Source organism: Anas platyrhynchos, chromosome 2 (genome assembly GCF_047663525.1).
Source record: "Anas platyrhynchos isolate ZD024472 breed Pekin duck chromosome 2, IASCAAS_PekinDuck_T2T, whole genome shotgun sequence".
In the NCBI taxonomy this organism is placed as follows: domain Eukaryota; kingdom Metazoa; phylum Chordata; class Aves; order Anseriformes; family Anatidae; genus Anas; species Anas platyrhynchos.
The window spans coordinates 78,087,215-78,112,246 of record NC_092588.1 but is presented as its reverse complement, the minus strand read 5'-3'; the positions used below and the strand labels follow the sequence as shown (position 1 = coordinate 78,112,246).

General features: G+C 46.8%; 1 protein-coding gene and 1 long non-coding RNA gene across 3 annotated transcripts in view; one reads left to right on the top strand and one right to left on the bottom strand.

The window, feature by feature from the left end:
- The window catches only part of DUSP22 (dual specificity phosphatase 22), a 40,254-nt gene extending 24,047 nt beyond the window's left edge, over positions 1-16,207 (bottom strand). The window contains exons 1-4 of one of the 2 annotated variants that reach the window (XM_072034987.1): positions 16,049-16,188; positions 11,255-11,288; positions 5,431-5,524; positions 4,268-4,350 (exon numbers count right to left, since the gene is read on the bottom strand). In XM_072034987.1, coding sequence (XP_071891088.1) covers positions 4,268-4,276 — 9 coding nt within the window. In that variant the 5' untranslated portion in view covers positions 4,277-4,350; positions 5,431-5,524; positions 11,255-11,288; positions 16,049-16,188. Of the gene's footprint in view, positions 1-4,267; positions 4,351-5,430; positions 5,525-11,254; positions 11,289-16,048 lie in introns of both variants that reach the window. The other variant, XM_027451697.3, reaches the window with a different exon arrangement.
- A 5,136-nt stretch (positions 16,208-21,343) lies between these two features.
- On the top strand, positions 21,344-24,760 carry LOC119715897 (uncharacterized). The gene is made up of 3 exons (XR_005263377.2): positions 21,344-21,514; positions 22,459-22,671; positions 23,424-24,760. It is a non-coding gene; the product is annotated as an uncharacterized lncRNA (long non-coding RNA).
- Positions 24,761-25,032: the final 272 nt, after the last annotated feature.

Sequence of the window (25,032 nt, the reverse complement as noted above, 5' to 3'; positions counted from 1 at the left end):
GTATTCTGAGGTGGTTCCTCTGCATGGGGACCCATGGGCTGTAATCAGATCATTCCCTGCCTCTCTCTGTGGATATTGGTCTCTGGGACTTGAACGACTGTCAAAACAGAAGAAATTCTAGCGCCCCTTAGCACTAGTGCCTTCCTGCATTACCCACAGCAACCACTGCCCAATGCAGTGGAGGAAGCACTCTTGCTTTTGCCATGTGTGCACCCAGTGGCAGGGGACAGGTAAGAATGGTAGTTAAGGATGCCCCAAGTCCAGCTGTTGGAACATGGCTGTCCAGAGCAGCACACGCTTCCCAGGATGGGATGCAGTTTCGTTTGAGCAGCTGCACAGTCCACGCCAGTATCCTATTTGGTTTGGACTCACATCCTTCTCCAAGCACCATCCCTCAAAACAGGGTCAAACACCTGGAAATTCGACAGTGAAACACATCACTTAACAGACCTGTAACCTGTGCTGTGCTGTAAACACAATTAAAAAGATTTGCCTTTACCTCCTTCATTTAGATCAAGTGGCACAAACGTTGTTAGACCCCAGCCTTAACAGAGCAGAGTTACTGAAATTAAGGTGAAGGTCACTGACATGACTTTGCTGTGCGTACTACTCAATAGCAGCAAGGTATATTGGAACATGTTAGGTTTTGTCTCTTCTAACATGCTGAAAAGCTCCAGCAGGTCAAGAACATTTGTATTTGACAGGAATGTATCTTGGGAGGCCTTTTCACGCCTTTTGTAGGGTATCCCAAAGGAGCAATGGTTGCAGGGGCAATCCAAAAGCAAAGGCTCTAACTGGCCTAGCTGGATTTTTCTGAAGAAATATATCGTCTGTAGACAGGGGGGAAAACTGCCCAGGAAGAATTAAGTGTGCCCATCTTCACTGTCTGTTCTGACTGCACCTGCTCAGTTAGGATATCTGGATGGCGCAGAAGTCAGGCCTTTAGGCCTTTTAGTCTCCACCCCTAAAAGCTATTTATCCCGTCCTTAATAAAAGAGCTCTACTGAGAGATCCAACTGGCCACTGCCAGATAGACAATTATTTAAAGCACACGGATACCTGTTTTCCCATCTGCCTTTCACTCTCCCCCTACATTCTGAATAGAGATTTTCAAACCTGAACTAGCTGAGAGAGAGATTAGAAAGCAGGTGGCAAGAAACATAATTGTTCTCTTCTGCATGTGGCTTTTGTGTGGATTTATAAAACAGTAGGCCTCTGTGCAGGAATACACACAGTACTATCAGACACTGCCCTTACTCAGGGGGTTCCTTCCATGCCTCTGAGGTAACAAACCTTGTTCCACGTGGCATGCAGTCCTTCCACTTGGACAGGCCACCAGTTACCCATAGTTTTTCTGATGGACTTATAAATACGCATCTTTAGACTACAAAAATGCTTACCTTAGTGGTTAAGACCCCGCATAGCAATGGTGTACTTCGCTGAAGTCACAGCCTTAGGATGCTTTCTAAATATAAATTAATTCTAGATTTGTTTTTTATTAGAGGACAAATTTTCTTGAAGCAGTTTACATGAAAGGAATTAAGTGGCAATGTTGCAAGACAGATTAGTCCAGATTTTGGCAGATTCCTTCCATTCTAAAACACTTGAAGCCTTACAAATCAATTCTATGTCTTGTACTTAACGTATGCTGCCAATGTCTAAAGGTATAAAAGGTCTTATATCCCACCTGATTCAACCTACGTTTTCTAGTTATCCCAGCTTGAAAGTCCCCAGTAGCTTCCCAGGGCCGAACTTTGATTATGAGACACCCGTAACTCAAAAGTCCATGAGGATTTGTAAATAATCATCAAAATAACTTCTGAAACCAAATTTCAGTGAGAAAACATTCGTTTTAAATCATTTCTCCTCAACAGGAACACACTATGAAACCTAAACCGATATAACAAGTGTTTTTTGTGAAACTCTACAGTCATTTTCAAGCAAGCTAGTAAACCAGGAGGAACTAAAGAGGCGTATTTCCAAATACTGCAGCATACGCAAAGCACAGAAAGAAGCACACATTTTAAAAGCTACTGTGAATACTTTAAACACGAACAGGTGAAAACGGTCTGTAATATCACATACTCTGAGAGGGGCAATGCTGTCAGTTACTAAAATGGAAAGTAATTTTACAATCTAACAAGTTGGTGTTCACCTTATATGCTGACATTTGCTTTTACTTCTGGAGTATTGCTCCTTCCCTGTATGGACAATGACACCAGATGGGTCATTTTCACTCTCTACCCAAGGTTTTCAGCTTTAAGTGCTGTATCAGAAGAATTTGTGCATCACATCAATCACTAGTGTAACTTCAAAATCTGACGAGATATGGTAATTTGTCACCAATTTGTCAATTTGGTAATTGATGTCAGGAACATCAAATTTTCTACTTCTAAAAACACTTACCCTTCCATGGCTTGCAGAGAAAACTTGGTTTAATGAAATATTTGTAGCATTTCCTACAGGATGATTAGGAAATACTTAAAATATTGTTAGTAAAAGATAAATACAACTACCACAGCACAAAAAAAAAATAAATAAAATAAACACAGCTTCTCAGAGATGATCAGCATCCACATAAATGCACACACACAAAACAGGGCGCCTCAGGGAAAAATGCTTCTCATATCACAGCAATTGCATGTTTAAAGGGCCGAATAACATCACGTGTTCTGAACACAATGAACCCTCACTTGCTGCCAGTGACGTCTGAAAATGCATCAGAAAAGCAGTCCCATTTGACTTCAGTGGGCTTGAGAATCAGCCTCAAGCACCATGTGGATACAGAAGCTGTACAGAAACCTACCTACAACCTGGCAAAGGTGTAAATAACAAAGGAAGCAACACAACCTAACAGATATTTTCTAGGGAGAAGTTTAGCTTTCCACACCACCAGCACACAGACAAATATATTGCATGCTGCAAAAACAGAAGGCACAGTTAGAGAAACTTTTCTTTCAGAGGCAGAGGTGAACAAGGCAAGTCCACCCTCAGCCAGTCACTGTTCCCACTCCCCTGTAAGTTTTCAGACTGCATCATGAACCAGATTGGGAACTGATCTCAGTAAATGTAATCATTCATGCCTTCTGTGGGGGTAGCTAGAAAAGGTGACTTGGTTATATTTAACTCACACGAGCTCCCAGATCTATTCACCACGCAGACCCACAAACAGATGCACCACCACAAACGATGGCGGGGGGGGAAAGGGTCAGCATGTGGGCTGCCAAAACTACCGCCAACACCACAGGGAACACTGGCCTGAGGTTGCAGCTGAACTGTGCCATAATTAGTCTTCCTACCTTGCTAATCGTGATGATAAAACAAGTCAAACCCCGGCTCATTTAGAGAACTACACCCTAGGGGAAACATTACATCTCCCCTAGTCAGTGCAACTGCATCTCTCCTCAACTAAGGAGAGTCTTGAAGATCAAGGTTTCAGAATTAACCTGAATCAGGCACACCGTAAGTTAAATGGACACTACAAAAAGTAGCTTAATCACACCATCACACACTTCTAAGTTTGAAGTAAGCCTTGAATTCCAATATAAATCAGGATTTTAAGGTGTAGCAAGGCCCAGCCACACCTCCTTCTTCTCAAGGTAACATGGCATCAAGAAAGTTTGACAGTTGAGTCAAACACAGGAGACCAGCAGCCTGGTTCCAGCTCTTTCGCTGCTCAAGATGACACAGCAAGTTGTGTCATTTCAACTCCTCAGCTCAGTTCCCCTTCCGTAAAACGGGGAATAATACTTCACGTTACAGTGCTGGAGACATACAGATGCTATGCTGCTTTAGGGTAATGTTATATGAAAGAGCACTTGTTTCATCCACACCCCAAGCCTTAGTAAGGCTATTTTACAGGGAAAAGGACTGCAAGCTTATCAGATGATTTGTTTTAAAGATTTAGGAAAGTGGCCTTTTACAAAGGAGAGTTGGTTGTGGGAAAAGGGGAACAGGAATATAGGTGTTTAAGTGATGTGTGAACTCCACACAGAAGAAAACTTACCTTTACTATTAGATTAATAACAATCCCATTGTTGTGTTATATTGATTGACACTATAATTGTCTCTTCCCTTGTCAGCCACATTCCTTGTTGTTGTAACAGCAGCAACAACAAAATTTGTGTCTGAATCCAAAGACTACAGCTGTCAAACATTTCCAAACTCCGTTTCAAAACAGCAGACATACAGAACATGAAATTAACCCCAAGATGAGCGTGACACTCAACTGCAAAGTAAAGGTTTATGGCAGTCCCACCCCTCTTACCTCAAGCATAGGACGGGCACTGTCATGAATGGAAAGAATGTGCGTAATGTTATTCTTGCTCAATTGCTCTACATCTCGGGCATCTGTGATGAAGGAAAAAAAGGAAAATATTTTTTTTTAATCTCTTGAAACAGCCCACTCCCCTTTCCCTTGTACACACAGAAAATCACTGTCATTGCCACATTTCTTTCTGAAGCTTCGTGAAGTAAAGCAAAACCCCAAATGCAGCTGTTCTAGAACACCATCAGCAGAGGGGGAAGGGGAAGAAACATTTCTACTCCAAAACAAATGATATACTATATAAAGAACAAGCTTAAGTGACTCAGGAATGTGTTCTTAAGTCAAAAGTTTCATGTATTTTGCATCTGAAATATAAGTCTGTGCATGCCTGTGTGCAGGTGATGGCCATCTGAGCAAGCAGCCAGAGCTCCACACAAAATAGCTTACCTCCTCTCACCCACAAATCCCCCTTCAGGAGATACAATTTCACTTGGGGGATCAACCTGGTGACATCCAGGCCTGAGGAGTGAAGCCAACCAGGTGGCTTGAATCATTTGAATGAAGGTATTAACAGGACAGCCAGCACCACAACTAAATTCTTACTTTCTGTGGACTAGCAGGGTCAAAGGTGCATTTAGCTAATACACAGCTTAATTTTAAGTCTGAAGAGAGACTGAGGAGATATTGAAAGCATGAAAAACGCTGCAGCAAGGAAGCATAGTTGTGAAAAGGTAGTTCCTAGACCTTTGACCAAGGCGTTTCAAACATTCAAAACTGGAAAGCAAACTAGGCTGAAAGAAATTTTGCTGCTAGATATTGTGAAAACATGGGTTTGTTTCTATGAGAAAGATGGTAAAATAGATTATCTGTCATCATTGAACAACTTTCCCCATGCTTAACCATTAGTGTGTCAGAAAATGACCCCAAAGAGCCACTAATACAGGTAAACGTGAATTTGTGTCCACTTACTTTTGACCTTTTTGCTTGAATATGGCACGACACGTCATGGCAATTACAGCAGTGGTTTTAAGATGTGAACACCTGCCTTCCCAATCAACCCCTACAATCTGTTCACATTAGCCTGGTTTCACACAAAAAAAGAGCACTGACCACAGAGGTTTCAAACCGGCTCTCTCTAGGTACAAAAATAACAATAGCATCACCTGTACATTCTTTATGTACAGGCAAGAGTTCAATCAGCGTCTCCTGCTTCGTATTATTCCACTCCACTATAAAGTTTCAATGCCTTTTCTGCATCTGAAAGAGGAATTGGACATTTAATTATACTGCCCCATGAACAAGATCCACACAAGAAAAAAAAAAAAGAGGCAACAAAGTTTAACCTTCATCCAATTATGAAAGCTCCTTTGGGGCTAATAAAATAGAAAGATTCAAAACTGAATCAATTTTGCTTGCTGCTGCTCAAGCCTGTACGACTAACACAGATACCTAGTCCTTCAGGAGAGAATTAGCACAAATTCCATCTAAAACAGAAACAAGGTCCAGCTTCACAGAACAGTTAAAATATCCTAAGATCCTCAGAGTGTGCATTTCAAAGAAGAAATACCAGCGTTTGCCAGGAGGGGTCTTCTAATACACCAGACCTTCAGATTTAATACCAGCATACTGGACAGTCCTGATTTCTCAGAGAACACCTAGGCAGGCAAGGGGCTGGAAACCCTAGAAGCCAACCTAAATGTGCCTAAAAATCAACAGACTTCAGAGCCTGTTGGCCAAAACTCACGGTGTGAATGCACACCTAGCATAATCAGATCCCATCCCCTAATTATCAGCACGACCCACATGGTAAGTAGTGGCTTGACATACAGGGCAAACGTCTTCAGAAGCAGCTATGACCCACATTAAGCACTGACTGCTTTGGTGAAGACTTTAAGCCCTTATGGATACAGAACAACTCAAAAGGATTGAAAGGTTTTACTTCTTCAATTAACTAAATGAGAACTACACAGTAAGAAACATTCCCAGAAGCAAGCTGGAAATGGCTCTGTCCTACAGCTGCATCCCAGGGTAATGTCAGGTCCTTAATATATTTAGGAACCAATCACTCAAATCACAGAAAATAGAGGAGAAAAAGCTTCCCAGCCAGTGACTGTGTTATCTGGGTCTAAATTGTAAACAGTTTATGAAGGGAAATCCCCCTTGCTCCCCCTGGCCCCTGCCATAAGTCTTCTACAGATAATATAGCCAACGCTGATTTCAACAGCAGTACAAATGAGATATCCAGTCTTGCACCATAAACCCCCAAAAACGTAGGGGGTTGCGTAAAGAACCTCCAAAAGCCAGAAGAATCACCTACCACTGACAGCAATGCTGCATATAGTAACTTCCTTACTATAGCGCAGTGCTGTACAACCACAGGCAGGCTCGCATTTTGAACCACCCCATTTCAGAATGTGATGATGAAGGAAACCTGGCAGAAATCTACCTTGTGCATCCCCGAAGGTCCCTCAAACGTCGGACTATTCCTCACAGCAGATTACCTAATGTTCTGCTTCATACACCGAAACGCTTCTGAGCTAATGGGGACTTCTGAGTAAAGCCTTCAGACAACTCACTCCTGGTATAAGAAGATGCAGTCCACGTTGGAGAAGCCTTCCTCTCTCCCTCCCATGCCCATACTTAGCTTCTTTTTCCTCAATTTCAGCTGCAGAGTCTTTCCCATCCCTACTACTGACAACAAAAGCATTGATAGTGCCAGGAACACGAAAAAAAAAAAAGCATTTCAGTGGCACAGGTTTCGATCTGCAACATGTAACTGCACCACACCTGTTAATTTAGAAGATTAGATGTCACCACACAGCAGAGACGATTTCATTTCATATTTTCAGTTTGTTACCTTTCCTCCCCTTGGTTAGCTAGCTATTCCATACTAAAGACATCCTTTCTTCTTCCCCCGCCAAAGCCAAATTGACTTTGTTGTTAGCATGAAAGAAACATGCTTGTCATGCAGTACGCCAGTAGCTATTAGATTTTCAGCATAAAATTTTAGGTTATGTATACAAAAACAAAGCAAGTGAGGCCCCTAAGTACAACGTTGTCAGGTCTCAACCTGCAGACACACAGGGACTCCAGGCAGTTTCATCATCTCTAGCATTTCCTTGTTTGGTTTGTGTGTGTTTTTAAATAAAACACCTTTTCTTCTACACTTTATATTCTGCTTTGCAGAGAACCAGGGAGCCATTTAAAGGGGAGGTTTAGACTGGGTATTAGGAAGAAGTTCTTCCCAGAGAGGGCGGTGAGGCACTGAACAGGCTGCCCAGGGAAGTGGTGGAGTCCCCATCCCTGGAGATATTTAAGGGACGTGTGGACATGGCACCAAGGGACATGTTGGACCAGGTCTTTTCCAATTTCAATGATTCTAGGATTTTAAGGAAAACCTTCAGTGGTTCAGACCACTGAGAGCTATTACTGAAAATGAATGGATCAAAGCTCTCCTGATGGGAGAGCAGAGTGCAGTGACCCACACTCACACACACAACGCACCTGCACAAAAACACCACACCTCCCATCACCACTTCATATTACATTCTAACAAATATTTTGTCCCAGACTCTCAGGAAGACGTTTGCAGGGAGTGAGGAAGCTGAGGAGAAGTGCCCGATGCTCTCTTTAGTGACAGTACCTATACAAGGCCTTCCTTTAAAAGATGAACCTGGAAAAGGGAATAGAAACTGCAGTCTCTCCTGTTCTCAATACCTGAAACAAAGCCTTAGAAAAAGGGAACTTTTCCCACAAGCACTAAAAAGCTGTTAAGAGGATGGATCTAGAAACACAGCAGAGCCACTTGGGGGGCACTGCCATTTTACATTCAGGAACAGGAAGGGCACAAACTTTCCCAAGACTCTCCAGGTCATCCACGGCAACACCGGACTCTTCAGGGGAATTAAACCTCATATTGTGGCTTTCCCCTTCAAATCAGAAAGCCCCCAAATATTCCATTGGAAAAACTCGAATCTTCCAACTATGAGTACAAGCAAGGAAGGACACAAGCTCTTCAGATATTCAAGGTAGAAACACCCTTGAATCTCTGGGGCTCACTACTGCAACATCTTTTGGTTTTTGAGGCAAACAAGCACTCGCTTGAAGCCTCAGATGAGAAAAAAAAATAAGTTGTTCTATTTGTGCAGGAAAAGGCTAAAAAGCTCAGTCTGTTAAGAAACAAAGCATCTGTTTTCATCAGGTGCCTTTCAAGGGAAATCAGGTTTCCAGCATGGAGGACACAGGCAATACCACAATAAATTCCTTGTCTTCTGAGGGCTGCAGGATTGAATTTCACCTGAAAGGAACAAACCAAAATTTCCCCCAAAGAAGAGCAGGGCAGAAGAGTTTACTACTTCTTTCCCTTCCCTCACGTCGCTCCCCCAGCCCTCCCATCCCCTTTGCAATGAAGCAGCTCCTCACTAACTTTCACTGAAGAAGCCCAAGAGCCCTGTTTCCCTCTGGGCTTTCACACCGAACTCGGGCTAGAGTACTTTGTGTGGACACCTGTGGTTCTTCTTGAATTTTTCTGCCCTCTAGCTGTGCAACCTCAAACACGCTGACTCGGGAACATACTACAGCTTTAACGTGTTGCTGCTCGAGTAGAATAATGCCCACAGATCTTCAGAGACAACAAACGGGGACGTACTCAAGTGCTGTGGACCTAGTGGGGTTTGATTCCTGGGGGCAGGAATTGGAAAAACATCCCTTTTTCTTTAGGCTGCCAGCTTCTCCAGAGGTCTCTGTGCAGCAGGGAGAGATGAGCGTGCACAGAACAGCATTTCCAGGACCTAGCTGAGGAAAGCCTGCCTGCCTGGGCTCCCTGCACAGTCCCTGGAGCGAGGAGGAGAGAGACCATCCTCCAGAGGGCAGATCAGAGCGTTTCAGAGGCTCCCCTTCTGGAGGAAGCTCCCTCCTCTCCTCTCCCCCTGCACACAGGCTCCGAGGGTGCCCCAGCTCTGCGTCCAGGATAGATGAGCAATGCCAGGGATGCAGCCCTGCTCCTGCTGACCAGATGCAGCTGTATTCAATTCCAGCTGAATAAACAGCCAGGCTGCTCCGAGGGGCATTACAGGAAACCATTCCCTAAACCCGTGTCTTTAGAAGGAGCTAGATGCTTCTGCTGCCCAAACCGGGAGGCTCCAACCGAGCCCAACTGCGTGCTGCCGAGTATTTCCCAGCAACAATCCCCTTTATGGAAGCCTCAACATTATTAGTCACTTTTTGAAGGAGTGCCACAAATCAGAGCATGCCCCAAGAACACGGTAATCGGATTACACCAGAAATACACTTTGGTGATAAATCAATAGCCTGTTCCGAAATTGGGTGACTTCACTGCATGGAAAGCTTATTGCAATCGCTATGAAGCAGGTAGGGTGTGCAGAAAAAACAAAATTGTGAGAATTTGCTTTTGTATTAGTGAAGTACTGCAACACCAACCTTTTCTCTTCCTCTTCGTGTATGTGAGATGTAGTATCAGATGTTTGTGATGGCTGACAATTAAATGCAACATGACCAGCGGTCGCAGCAATAATTAACTGACTGATTTGCCCCATTTTTAATGGATATAAAAACAGCCCACAACACAGCCCTGGCACAGGCAGCGGCACTGACTCACTCCACAACCCTGGCCACCTCCCCTCAGCTGGCCAAGTTGTTCACCAGCTGGAAGCAGAAGGGCACCGAGAAACCGAGCTGAGTTTCATTCCCCTGGGCAGCTGTCAAGGGCTCGCCAGCAGGGCTGCTGCAGCAAGAGGGACGAAGCGAGAGCCATCCTGAAGGACTCTGCTGCCCGGCATCCATCCTCCCACCCTGCCCCTCGCCCACATTGTTTGACAAAGAGAAGGAAGCAATGTGGCTGCGAGCAAGCTAGTTTTGTCACTGGCTCGATGCAGTAGTCAATCTAAGAAGTCTCCATACCTATCCTCTTCCCCTGATTTTCCTTTTTTCCCCTTCCTTTTTCTCCTCCTCTCCTTGCCAACTTCCACCACTATACGCTTGTTTCTGTCCTTTCACTTCCCTTACTGTGGCAGGGGCAGCATGGACCGTGGGTGGGTATGGCCAGAGTCAGGGACAGCAGACAGCAGTTCAGAGAGAGAAAAGTGAAGTTGCAGATTTGGGTGGAGGAGGGGGAGGGAGAGTGGAGCAGAGAAGACACACAGCACCCCAATCCAGTGCAAACCTTGTCCAATTTTAACAGAGCAGCTACGATATCCAACAGACCGGGAAGGGTACAACATTGCAGCAGCCCCTGTGGAGTCCTGCCTGCTAGCTAACAGCACGTATCAACACGAGTGTACGGGCAGCACCCGCTGATTTCCGAGCAGGGACAGTCAGCTGGAGCTGCTGCTAACAGACTGCTTTCACAACAGGTCGTTTATTGGGATGCCCATGAAAAAAAGCTTCCTGTTGTACCTAAACGTGGTTCTGTCTTTCTATGCACGAGAAAGAAACCTCGTGCAAAAGGGTGAACAATCCAGAGAATGGCACACCTGCAGCACGGACAGCCCAAGTATCAGTGGTCAGACAGCAGCCTGCAGACCTGCTGGTCTCGCATGCAGTGATAACAGAACTCTTTAGCAGCTGTTATAAATAACCAAAATAATGAAAGCAATGAGCAGGAGGCACGCTAAGCCTTTACTTATAAGGAGGGCTCGCAATACGCCTTATAAAGAATCTGCCTGGCTCACATGCTTGCCTGCCTAGCACAGGAATCGTTTAAGGCAGGCCAGTGTTTAGGAATCCCAGCCGAAGCATGCACCGAGGAGATGGTGCTCATTTTTCTTCTCTTAAAGTACTTGCAGCAGCGCAGCACACGGACGACAGAGCACACAGGATCTTCTTTAAGCACTGCCAGGTGAATCCAGGAACGAAGCAAGACGGGGTTAGAGAAGCTGCAGAGCCATCAGGGAACCGGGCAGGCCTGCGAAACAACACCTCAAGACCCCCGTTAAACAAGCCCAGAGACAAGGATAAAACTAATCTTACCTTTAAAGTTGCCAATGAACAAGCCGGGCAGAATCTGTGAGAAAGAAATATAGTATCAAATATAGATGTCTTGTGGTAACACAGCTTGACAAAGTGCGATTTGCATACAGGATGGAACATACTACTCTAGCAGACTATTGTCAAAGGCACTCCAAAAAGTGCCGATGGCTTTCTGTGCACCTCTGCAGCCCTCTCAAGCTGCGTTGTTCCAGGTACACCGCACTTTGGAGGCTTTCACTGATAACTAGCGGTTGTTAACAACGTGGAGGCTGGCATGAGGGGTGCTCCCCGAGGATACGAGAGGTGTTTGAGGAACATGGAGTGGGCCTCGCACCCCATCCTCCCCCCCCCCCCACGGCGCGATAAGAGCTGCCCTGATTTAACTAATGCTGAAACTTCGAAAGGAGAAGGCAATTTGCCTAAAGCTGCTAAGCAGGCTGGACAAAGCACTGCAAAGCAAACTTCAGCAAGACTTTCAAAGCACAACACCCTGCAAGGGGGGCTGCAGCCCCGGCGGGGCAAATCGCTGCGTGCAGCTCCTCGTGCCTTCACGGGGCGAGAACTGATGAAAGCCCGAGAGTTGCGTTTTCCTCCCCTGCCCTCCTAGAAGCACACTCGGGTCTCGGTTACAGGACTTTCCTCAACTTGTGAGCGTCAAGGTCAGGCAGCCCGAGGACACGTGCACGCACAGCCGGGTGAACACGCGGCGCTACCCCCCCTCTCCACACACACACCCTGTCATAACCCTCCCGGCTTGGAAACGGCAGCGAGGACGTAAAAATAAAACCCCCGGGCAGACCCAGCTCGTGCCTTCTGGCCCAAAATTTCGCTTTCTGCCACCTGGACGATCCCACCCACGCCCACATCCTTTGAAGGGAGCAGAAGCGCGGCAGGGCGCGCGCACGAGCCATTTGTCCGGGGCGCATGCAGCGCATGCCACCCATACGGAGATGTCAGCACCGGCTTCCCAAAGCCTTAGCAACACCCCAGTGTCATCGCAACAGCGGCAACAGCATCTCCAGCGGGGCTATTTAAAGGGAAAACTCCTCCCGTTTTGCTCGGCCCGGCAGCCGCAAAGCCCTGAAAGCCGCGGAGGGCTTTTCGTCAGGGATTATCGCTCGATAATCCCCCCCCCTTCGCAGCAGCCTTCCTGCTGAAAGGCAGCCCTGGTCTGCCTCGAGGCCGTGCCTTTCACCTGGCAAAAGTGTTGTGGTGGCTGTTATCCACCTAGGCTTATGAAAAACAGAGAAGAGTCAGGGTTTCCTGGACTGATTTATTATTTTAGGCACGCCTGATGACGCTGCTAGAAGCCAGGCAAAGCAGCAGACGCCACTGTTATGGGCCCGGTTCTGCAAACAAAAATCATGCTCCAAAGCAAAAGAGAGCCTAATTAGGAACCAATTTCCCTAATCAGGCCACTCCAGCCAGCTCCCTCAGCTTAAAACCCTCCCCGAACAGCCTTCCTGGTAGTTTTAAATAGCAGCCTGGTATCTCCTATCTGCAGCCCAAGTCTGAAATCACAACCCCGCTGCCGCTCAGCACAGCCTTTTAGACTCCAGGATGTTGTTCTGCATCAAATGCATGCTCTCGGGAGATGACGAAAGCTTCAATTCCAGTCACGGTCATTAAGGTTACACATTATAAATTAAAGAGATACCAGGCAGCACCGGGGCGGAGGGACTGAAGAAGGAGGCTTTTTAGATGGCTGTTGGCAAAGGTGGAAAGGTCCAGAAGTTTGCTTCTGTGCATCACCAGGCGATGCTGAAAATTAGGGCACCGTGCAACCAAGGACAGCTGTCAGCCCTAGTTGTCCTAGTCATTCTAGAAGCAAGAAACATTACTCTGGGTGAAAGCTACCTGGAAAGAAGTGAATCTTCGTACCATGCTGACTAATACTTCGGCACCAGACTACGGCTGGGAACTTTCAGCTGTGTCATCTCACACTGCCTCCAGTAACTGCAACTCCAGGCCGCGCGAAACGAAGGCCGATGGCTGCTGCCAGGGGCGTGTGAGAGAAGGGATGGGAGTCAGCAAAGAAAAAAAAAAAAAAATAAGGTGGTTGTTTTCGTCAACTCCGCACCCACCGCTTTCTGAATAAAAACAGTAGCCTCTTTATATAACCCGAAACATTGAGAAAATGACCGCAGGCTAAATAACAGATGTCGAAGCGTGCACAGCCCAGCAGCGAGGGGAGCAACGCCTGTCCTCGGCCGTGCCTCGCAGGAGAGCGACTCACGCCCTGCACCTCGCACGAGGGCAGATCCCTACGGTGCACAGCTAACACTTCTTCATCAGTCCTCTTGGAAAAGGTGCTTCTCTGGAAAACAGCTCGAAGGGCTACTTCGCTGCTGTCCCCTGGTTAGATAGATACTTAATGCAGAGCATCCCACTGCTTGCCCAGCACTGCTTCCTGAGGCGCTGGTGCTCTGGAGAAGTCCGTCCATCCATCTGTCCATCCATTGGGCTTCCCACAGAGACAGCAGGATGCTGTGGGAGGTGCAGACCACCCGCAGCAAAGCAGAGGGACAAGAACTGGCCCAGCTTTTCCGGCTTCCACACAAGCGCACGCACCAGCTGCGAGTGTCCACGCTGGTTTACGTGTCTTACCAATCAGCCCCCACAGCTTATCTGCCCTTCTTGCAGAGATAAGGTTAACTAACCTTAACGGGACACAGGACTAAGGCCCAGGGAAAGCTCTCCTCTAATCACACCCTGTTCGCAGATAATCAGATCTGAGTGCTGCTGGCTCCATCCATCTCTCACCATCTCGGCCACTAGGCCTGAGCTCCTGGAAAACCGTCTTCGTCGTTCTCAACCACAGGCTTCAGTCTGAACTTTGTTTAGGAGTCAAAGCGCAAAGACGAACCAGGCCGCCCAATTTCCCAAATCAGACCCAGTTACTCATTCTGTACTTAGAGATTAAGAAGTAAAGCACCAAAAATTAATAGTAGCTATGAGATGGGTTTGACGCCGTCGCAGAGTCAGCAGCCAACTCCCTTTCTGTAGCCTTAACAGGTAACATTTCTCTGAGCTGCATAAAAAGAGTATTATATAGCAATGCTTTTGGTTCAATTTGGGAAAAATGAGGCTTGGACGGCCTCAATAAAAAAGTAAACGCAGGTAGTTTTACGGAGAAAACTAAAGAAACGCCCCCAACTAAAAATAAGCGTATGTCAGGCCTCAAGCCCTCCAGTCAGCACCAGTGGCCACGTAAGGTCAGGTGCAATTACTATTTGCCATGAAATACATCAATATCATGTGACAGAAAAAGAGGAGGCGACCATGCCACTGAGAAAGGCTCAGCATCCAAGAGCAGCAACAGCAGCTGTAGCGGTCTCCGGGGCTTTTCCTTACCCATACCCGTTACAGGTCACCACTAATCCTCTTCCCCTGGCTCCAGTACAAAGGGATTCTCTAAACGAAATAATCCACCGTTGGATAAGCTGCTTATTTTCTTCTATTGTGCACGTATAACTCTACCAGGGAAATAAAAAACAGTTGGAAACCAAGGTAATTTGTACTGGCAGGCTACAGCGAGCCAAGCAAGCAGCCCCCAGCGTCGGCGCTGGTGACTCCGCACCTCTCCTCGCCCCTCCAGCTCCCGCTGGCTCCCAAGATCAAAAGGAACAGATGATCCAGGGGCACATTCTGAAGGTGGCAAGTCCCAGACCTGCACACGGGACCCCTACAAAAATAAACCCTGATGGCCAGTACCCAAGGTGGCTGTAGCCTCCTTAAAGGAGCCAACTCTCCCCGACCTGCTGGATGTCGTTTCGTCCTTTTGGTGCCAGCGGGAAGAGCGGAGGGGGAGAAGCAGAGCAGGGCTATGCTCGTGCTGAGCACCCTGTCTGGAGCACGGCAGGGTGAGAGGGAACAGAACCCAAAACACCAAATTTCCCTGAGTCACAGAGAGCCTGCTCACACGGTACCAGAGCGAGACGCAAGGCAACGAGTGCTAAGCTTCGGGGGGCTGGGAACGGTGTTTGTAAACATTACAACATTGACATCTTTCACCAAAACACTCAGAGTGACAGGGCAACTCCAAACTTTCCCTGCAGCACGCTACAGGCATCCCAGGAACCCAAGGGAAGCCTCTCCAGCTGTGTCCCTTCCTCCCCGGCTGCTCCTAGAAGATACCTGCAGGGCACGGCTACCTGTCACAAGGCGATCCCCAGAATTTGAAACCTGGGAGCTAGGAAGAAAGACCAGGGGAGGTGCTGGTCCTACTAATTCACTATGGGGGTGAAATGAGCCCCCACTGCCAAAAAGCCAACACCCCGAGCAGCTCAGCTCCACCTTCCTTCTCCAGCACTTGCCTGCCCCTCTGCTGCAGGACATGGGCTGAGCCTGGGGGGCTTGCCAGGCTGCTGGGGGGGGGCACGGGTGGGAATACGGGGAGGGGGAGGCGTCGAGAAGGGGAAAGGGTGGGGAGAAGGGGCTGGGAAGGCGTGGGGCGGCCGGGAGAGCATCACCCAAACTGGGGGAGCATCACCGAAACCGGGAGAGCATCATCACCCAAACCGGGACCCCACCCCCAGCCAGGCAGGAAGCGCGCCCCGGGAAAAAAAAAAAAATAATAACAATAATTTAAAAAAATAAATAAATAATAAAATAAAATAAAATCACACACATTAAAAAAAAAAATAAAAAAAATAAAAAAAAAAAAAGGAAAAATCAGCCCCCGAAACGCGCCGGGGACAACCCCCTCCCCTCTTTCCTCTCCCCTCCTTTGTTCGGCGGGCAGGTGCGGTGCAGGGGTGGGGGCGGCGGGTCCGTGCCCCCCGGCGGCGTTACCTTGTTCATGCCATTCCCCATGGCTCCCGCCGCCCGCACGCCGCATGGGGCAGGGGCGCGCAGCGGGCAGGGCGCGGCGCGGCTCGGCTCGGCTCCCCTCCGCCGCCCCCGCTGCCGCGCCGCCTCCCCCGGGCGGCCGGAGCCGCGGAGCCCCCGCCGCCGGCGGCCCTGGGGGTTGTAGTCCCCGCCGCCGCGCCGCCAAGCTGCTAGGAGCCCGCAAGGAACTACAACTCCCGGCGGCCCCCGCGCACGCCTGCCCCACCTGGAGAGCCCGGCGGCATGGCGGGCGCAGTGAGGGCGGGGAGGGGGCAGCGCCCTGGTAGGGGCACGGGTGGCTGAGTCCGAAATTAGAGCAGTGGGGAAAGGTGTAGGGGATATGCGCAGTTCAAAAACATACATACACATACGTGTAAAATCTTCCCCGATAACCTGCCCAAGTAACACATCCCTAGTGGCTCACCTCTCCTCTCACCCATTAACCAGCCCTATATCCTGCCCAAGTAACGCATCCTTCGTGGCTCATGTCTCATCTCCCCCATTAACCAGCCCCATAACCTTCCAAAATAACACATCCTTCACGAGCAGCAGGAGGCATGCTGCTGTGCAGCTCCCTTCAGGTGCTCTGCTCATATTTGTACAAGCATTGGTACAAAACTTGCAAGATTTTACACAAATACTTAAAAGATCCTGCAGGCAATTATGCACAGTCGCTTTTACATATACCCTAAAAAATAAATGCAATAACTAAATGGATGTCTCTGTGTCATCTGTGACTCAAGTGTTTGCTGGGCACACCTCGGTAGGGCTGACGGGCAGCACGGCCAGGTATCAAACGCCCGGTAGATGAACTCTGGAAGGGCTGGGAGATAAGGGACTGGGAACACTACGTGGAGGCAGTGCTTGCCAATACAAGCATGCTCCCAGGGAGTGGTTTCACAACCTGCAGCTGTAATTTAATGTTGGCTGCTGGCAGACAGGCGGTCACGCGTCCTCCGTGCTGCCCTCAGCTGTATGTGTGCCCCTTTCCTTGAGCAACACCAGCAGTGAGCCCATTTGGAGACCCAGCCCCACAGGTAGCTGGGGGTCACAGCTTGCTCCCCACAGGCCCTCGGCAGCTGATGCAGGACTGATTTGAGCTGCCTGCAGCTGGCAGGCAGTTCAGAGCCAGCATCCGTGACAGAGGTGTGCCAGGAGGCTGGCGAGGAGGCAGGCTGCTAGCAAGAGGTTTGCTGAGTAATCTTACCTGGGCTTTTAAGAGGAAATAAATAAACCAGCATGGGATGCTGAAGCTAGGCCACTCATATCTGGACTGGGAGGGCCTGAGAGTACTTTTGAGCTACACCTCAGCCCGTGTTAGGGGAGGCTCAGGGCCCCTCCTGCCTTCTACATTCCTTGGTTGCCTCCATAGGACCGTGGCAGCAAGTCAGTAGGAAGCCATCTCATGCTTCAGCCCAGACCATTTTGGATCAGGATCCTAGCTTCACCACAACATCCCTGAGGCTCCACAGGGTCTGTGGTGTATATCACGTCTGTAGTCGCAGAAACATCAGAGGAGCTCTTTGTAAGGCTGGAAGGATAGCTACCCAACTTAATGTACTTCACTTCTCTCCTTCCTTCCTCCTCAGCCCTTCTGAGAAGCATAGCAGAGAGCTTTATCACAGATACTGGCTTTAATATTTCATTGGCAAAGCTCTCCAGAATGCAATTTACTTTATTGTCATGCCACACAAAATACAACTGAGGTCCAAAAGGTCTGAATTGCAGTTTTCTATAATAACTACTCAACACATTCTGCCCCCAAAGTGGAAGAATTCTTTGCCAGCAACTGGCAAATGCTTTCTGTACATGAAACAAAAAGATAAACAATAAGTAAAGCTCCTGATCTGTGTTGTGCTAAGAGGTCCAGAATAACTGGAAAGCCTCATGCTCAATATGCTGGAAGTCTTGCCTGGTCACTTCAGTTCCCCATAACTTGGTTTCTCCATCTGCAATGGGCAGTATTTTCGTCCTTTGCGAAGAGCCCTGAAAAGTCCTGTGCTTGGGCAATACGTGTGAAATCATGACGTTGTCTTAGGCAATACAGACGGAATACAAGTGCATCTAGCTTAGTCATCTAACGTTTTTCTGAATGGGAAGTGCCACGCAGTCTTCTCTGTTTTATTTTCAAGTTTCGTGACTCCCTTCAGGACGTCTACTTCAGCCTGCAGTGCTTTCCCTTGTTAGAATTGTATTGCATGTGTGCAGCTTTCTACAGTGAAGGAACAAAAATTAGAGTGGGAGAGTGCAACATACCAAGATTAAATAGCAGTGGGAGGAAATCCACATGCACCTTAAACATTCAGGGTGATGTATAGTATCTGCTTTTCTTCCCCACAGCTCTAGAGGGGGAATCCCGATATAGTTGCCAGACCCATCCCTCTTGCCAGTTATTCCAAAAACTGATTGTTGCAGTTCTTCACTGCTGTTTAATAAACGATCACATAATGCATTTATGGAGGTTGGTCTTCAGCAGACCTAAATCAACATATGGTGTTCAGTGAGTGTTTCTTCTTGGGGTCTTATTCCCTATGCTTAATATTTGCACTTTTTTAATGGTTTGAAAGTCCATTTTAAAAAGCGAGCTATCCTGAGACGACTGGACTGCATAAACAAACTTGCAAAGAAGAGCAAAAAGCTCTTGCCAGATCTCATAGCTCTCAGTATCCCTGAAAAGAGCCATCACTTCAGAATGGCCCCTAACCCCACAGATCTGGGGATGCTTCTACTGCTCTGTGATAAGGGAATGGTAAACTGAGTAATCTCCACTTCTTGACTTTGCACACACAGGTAACCTGGTAATGCCAAGAGTTCAGCAGCAGCGATCGTCTTCTAGGCAATTGCCTGGAAACTAACAAACAGAAGCAAACCGATACCGAAACTAAGTCGACTTCAAAAAAAAAAAAAAAAAAAAAAGACAAAACTTCTGCTTTGACAGTATGTTGAGCTTGTTACGTTAAAAATAAATAAATACTCTTCTTATCCTCTGATCTTGCTTTCTGTAAACCCTGGAGTGCTGAGCTCACATTCGGCCATAAGCAAAAGGTATCTCAGCTATCCATGATCTGCCAGGAACTGATAAGACCTGGGCTGGGTTCCCCTGAAGTGGCGTCACAGCTTAGTTCTCAGAGGTGGCAAGAAGGGAGATAAAAAGGATGGCTAGTCAGAAATTGTCAGTTTTCCTCTGAAATAGGCTGGTTTGACAGGAAGGAACTGTTTCACCCGGAAATAAACAACCCAAAACCTTGAAATTTGTAAATAACCCCAGTCTTGTTTCCTGAGTGTGTTGAGAGGGTGGTCACCTTCTGCCTCACACTCCTCTCGCCACCCCTTCCATCAGCATCACCAGAGTAAGGAGTGTGCCAGGATGAAAGAGCTGAGCCAGGAGATGAGGCAAAAGTGGCAGAAAGGAGTTGTGTGTTGTTTTTTTTTCTTTCTAGGCAGACCCCTAAGAAGGAACTGATGATTCAGACAGGAGGAACAACACTAGACAATGGCTGCAAAAACTGTGCGAGATAATTCAGATGTAGGTTAGCTCCCATGGCAACCACGTACCAAATGACTGCACTTCTGTGCCTCTAAACCTGCCAGCAGTCACTTTTGTTTGTGTGTTTGTTTTTAAGGCTTAAAAAAAAAAAAAAAAAAAAAAAAAAAAAGTTCATCCACCTTAATAATCATGTTGGATTGCAAATGCGGTGTAGAAGGGATTTTCTTGAGCTGCTTGGTTCAAACATTTGGAAGAGAGAAGTAGGAAAAATAATATGCCTTGAAAACTCAGATTTTGCTAGCCAGTTAAAATATATACAACTTCTTAACCTTTAATGCTGTCAGTTCTAACCCATAACTCATACTGCTTTGACTTTTTTCCCCGTGTTTACCAGGTCAGCTTGACACCTTTACCTCCAGTGCTTATGTAGGAAAGAAATTGGTTCTAGCAGGTCCATACATTTTTCATTGAGATGTGTTAAAAAAGGAGTAGGGCATTGTGTACTAAGCCAGGATTTGGGAGAAAGACAGTAAAATATTTGATCCCTAAAAGCAAGACTAGTATGTTCAATAGAAGCAAGGCTATCCAAAAGCACACTACAAGGCACGTGTATATTAATAGCTACTAAGAATAGTCCATTGCTGAGTGTGAATGAAAGCATCCAAACGCATTCCCTTGATAAGCCAGGTATGTATTTGTTTCTCTAGGCACACGTCAAAGTGTCCTCAAATGGAAAAAAAGCTTTAAGAGCTTTTTCCTAAGCGCTGCTTCCAGATCATGTATGGGAAATCCTAGGGAAACAGGGTCTTCACAGAACGTCTCTGCAGGAAGCCTGTAAACCATAATATCCACTGAACTTATGTTACGTAGTCCATGAAGACTGGAGTAGAAAGAGATCAGTTTTGAAGTTCCCATAGAAGCTTGGTGACCATCAGTGAGATGTTCACCCCTCAACAGGGAATCACTAGGGTATGATCTGCCCGAGGCAGTAGGAATCTCTGAGCCCAGCCACAGAAGCAGCTGTGGTCAGTGCAAGGAGATAGTCCCCAGCCTTCCCACAATCACAGGATCCTCACGAGTGTAGGCTGGGGTATTCAGCCATTACCACCTGCCTCCAGCCAAAATGCTGGGCAGAGATCTTGATTTTGATGACATTTTCCCCATAGCTTCTGCACAATGGGATGTGTTTGTACAGATTTCCTGTATTTGGAAAATTGAGAATGGTTAATGCTACTCTTCTCTATCAATAGGACTGGATCAGTATGATTAGGGACAGGAAAAAAGCTGAGCTCAGGAAGCAGCAACAACGCCAGGACTTCAAAATTCTGTGGTTTGCCTGGACTTCTTCCTCCCTGTTCTTCTGCACATCACACGTCTGTCTAACCTCACCTCCTGCTGAGCTCTGTGGTGTCTCCTGAGAGATATCCCGCTGACATGGCCCAGTGAAGTGCATCCAACGTTGTAAACCCATACTTTTCTGCACACAGCTGACCTGTATTCCTGGCCATTAAGCTGCTGCCTGTCTCTCTCTGCACCTGCTGGACACCTTGCAGTTCCAGGACACATTCCTCACATCTGCCTCTGAGCTCTCCAAGTGTTTCTGCGATGTTTTAGTCCGGTATTTCAGTCATCCCCCGTGCTAAAGCGCCAGTAACACCTAGCAGGCTTCTAACCTGCCGGGGGTTAATTCAGGGTCTCCTTGTGGTCTCTTCTGCGGCTTTCTTGTTTTCTCTGATCCTTTGGTCCTTCACCTGAGACTTGCAGCACTGGCTCTCAGATCAAATGCTTCTCGATAGTTTCGCTTTCCCTTGTGACCCCAGCACAGATCAGCTCTTCTGTACAGTTCATTTGACATACGAAGATGGGAGCAGATGTATTAGGTCTTGGCAGAGATCTCCACGTCTCGCAGCAGGGACAAGTAGTGGACATCTATGGGAAACAGGGTGAGTACAGGGGGTTCCTTCCCCTTTTATATCTTCCACTTTCTGGCAACCAGTAGTAGAGGTTTTTGAGCCAAGGGGCACACCCAGTCCCTGGCCTGAACATTAAGCTGGTTTTTGTTGTTGTTGTTGTTTTTAATATTAACATTTACGGTGACTCCAGGATGTCTGTTGAGTGACAACAACTCATTCACAACTATCTGCATGTTCTGGGGTTGTGTTTTGCACTATTTTGTATTCACCAGCACCATATTTTCTTTACCATTATACTACCCAGGCAGCTGATGTAAAATCCCCGTGCTAATTTCTCAGGCAGCTTTTGTTTTTGGCTACTGGAAACGACGCTGTATCATCAGCCACCTTGGCTATCCACGGTCTTTTCAAGCCCATTTGTGAACGCGTTGGATAATGCAGGATCTGGCACAGTCTCCTTCCCCTGCCTTCCTCTTGTAACTTCCTTGAATTGTGAGAAATGATCAGTAGCTCCCACCTTTGCTTTTCACCCCCTGTCCAGCTCCTGATTCACAAAGGGACCTTCCTTCAAGCTAAGGCTTTGTAATGAGCCCTTGGGGGGCTGTAGGGAATCCTGTGAAAAGTTCTCTGAAAATCACCAGTATACAAATGCTGGGGGAGACTAGAATGGGGAGAAGGATGGGGAACGAGGAAAGGTGAAACCTTCTCTGAGACCAGAAAGTTTCCAGTCTTCCTTATGTCTAAGCCTCCCACGACCTGGGCAAGTTGTGCAGTCTGCCAGACCACTGCCTGTGTGAGAAAGCAGTACATTTCCACTGAAATCCATCTGGCAATGCTGATGACGCCAGCTGAATATTCTGCTGAGCAGCAGATTTGTTAAGTCCGGGTTTATTAGCTCATGTCTTTGAACTTGCTTCTCTCGGTAAAAACCCTCTTGCGTCTTCACTGCGAACCAACTGTGCTTTGATCAGCAGGAATCGAACCCACTTTGACGGGATGCGAGAAACACCAAGCTCTGGTCGGACCGAAGTTGAGTAGGGTTAATGCAGATTTACACCGGAGTCAGAGGAGGCACAGCCAGGGTTTGTGCTTGTGCTGCCAGCGAAGTCAGCGAAGCTTTGTCATTCATTTCGGTAGGAACAGGAACACCATTTGTCGTAGAAGGATCGCTTGACACAACCTTTTTTGTAAGTAAAGAAGGAAGACGTTTCAGGAAACTTCACAGTGTCTTCTTTTTTCTTTTTATTATTCCTTTACCTGCTTTGATGGTTACTTTATTTGTCGTCTGGCAGAAAATGAAACTCACTTTAATCTCTTTTAATATCCGAACAGAGCTATAATGCACATAGACGGGCCCGTATTTAGGAGTGGTGCCAACACTGAGTAATTTTAAAATATTATATAGTTGATAATATCTGACCAAATATTCTAGAATAAGTCACTATAGAAATGAAGGTAGGTTTCCTGTGTGGCTTACAATATCATACTAAAATACAAAAGAAACCTGACTAGGTTTCAGTTATGAAATAATAGATACCGAGCCATTTTCAGATTTGCTCCATATTGCTGAAGTGTTTAAGCAGGTGTGTTTCACAAACTTTGTGAAACAAAAGCTCAGCTGAAAGCAAATCAACACTAGGAAGCAAAACCAGTGCTGAGTGATAGTGCTTAAAAACTGAGAAACACGAGTGGTTTTAAACAGCAACTGAAAAGATGCTTTGATGTTTTTTAAAGCACTGCCTCATACTCTAAAACATCTAATAGTTTTCTGCAGTTACCTACGAAGCACTGCATCTTACATGCGTGTTGCTTCTGTGGCTTGGATTATACCAACCGAGTATTAACTTCTGTCTTGTAATTTGAGCGTGTCAACAATTGTTGAGGAGCAGGAAAACATGCTCATGGACCTAACTGCTAAAAAGCATTTGTTCTCTTCCAGGACGTTATCTTCTGCCTACAAATGGGGGAAAATGGCAGCGAACCTAAAAGCCTCATATCTCCACGTAACCAACAATTATCCTGTCGGTTCATAAGAAGAGAAAACACCCTCTGCAGCGCATGCAACGCTAGGCAAAAGTGTTTGCTGAATTCATCTGTAATGCAACTTTTTAGCTCCGTCTCAGCTCAGAAAACTCCCTTCCCTTGGACTGTAAACTGGAAAAATGCCACGTCTGTGCAGAATGACAAGCTGTCTCTCTCTGAAGCAAGACAAGGCTCAGCCATGGCACAGGCGGAAGCATTTAGGTCAAAGCCTGCTATCAGAGGCAAAGGTGGCCAACGTGACCTGAGGGGAAATTAAGAAAATCTGAAGAAGTCTGGCTGATTTTGCTTAAGTCCCTAAAAGCCTTGAATTCGTTTGAATTCACCGCAGGCAAATCACTGCATGCCTTAAAGTATACAGATGCCTTTTGACAGTAGGGCTCGTATTGTGTAGCTCTCCAGCATGACTTGGGAAGATAAGACATGAACAATGGAGAGTTATTAGCATGAATAATTTTCCATGCAAATTGGAAGCACCACAGAACAATGCGATGGCTGTAGCTTAATGGCACCAGGTTGTCTGCAGGGCTGCACATAAAATATCACAGGAGGAAAGACATAACAAAGACAAAAGCCACTCGAACAGAACTGCTTTCAAAAATGAGCTGGGGCAGCTGGACCACAAGATCCCTTTTTTCCTGGAAGTGGTTTCAGAGATTGGGTGCCCAGAAAACACGCCTGAAAAAGCTAGAGCTAAAAGACTACTGCAGATTTTCCAGACCTGAGAAACACTTCATGAACCCAACACACAAATCTCAACGCCTTCGTTAGATCTGTCTTCGTTCCACAGCCTGGAGTCAGCAGGACCAACACATTTGCAAAAAGGCTAACATCTATGTTAATAAAACACTTTGGTCCCTGTAACACAGCAGGAAAGAGAAACAACACAAAGAGATAAGCAAATTAACATTTTTTTATGTCACTATTTCAGTAGAGACTTCAGTGGAAAGGGTGTAAGAAGGAGGAGAGCTAGTGGAGGTAGCAGGGACAGGGATACACATCCCCTGGGGTGGGTGGTTCATGTTGCTACTGTGACTTCCTCAAGACACATTTCTGCTTTCTGTGTTGCTCTGAATCACACCCGAGCAGCAGAGCTGGTGCTGATCCAGGTGACAGCATCTCAAGCTGCTTGAAGTATCAATCCCAAGAAGCCCAAGGGGAAAAGAGGTCACCAAAGAGCAGCTGCTCCACTGGCTCTTCTGTTCCTTCCTCGCTAAAGCCTGCCCTGCTGATAAATAGCTGACACCCACAGGAGTGATCATACCGAAGCAAAGTTTTTCCAGCTGGTGTTTTGGTGGACAGCCTACGTAGTAGCAGGATGCTCTCTGAAGCACGTAGATCTCTTTTGTCTTATTATTTTAGATCATAAGCAACAAAAACAGTATGTTCTGCAGGAACCAAAGAAGGCAAAACACCAACTCTTGAGGAACAGGAGCTATGACAACCTGTCCGTGCTGCAGATTCAGTGTCTGTCTGACCCTAAAAGAAATTTGAAAGAGACCTTTAGT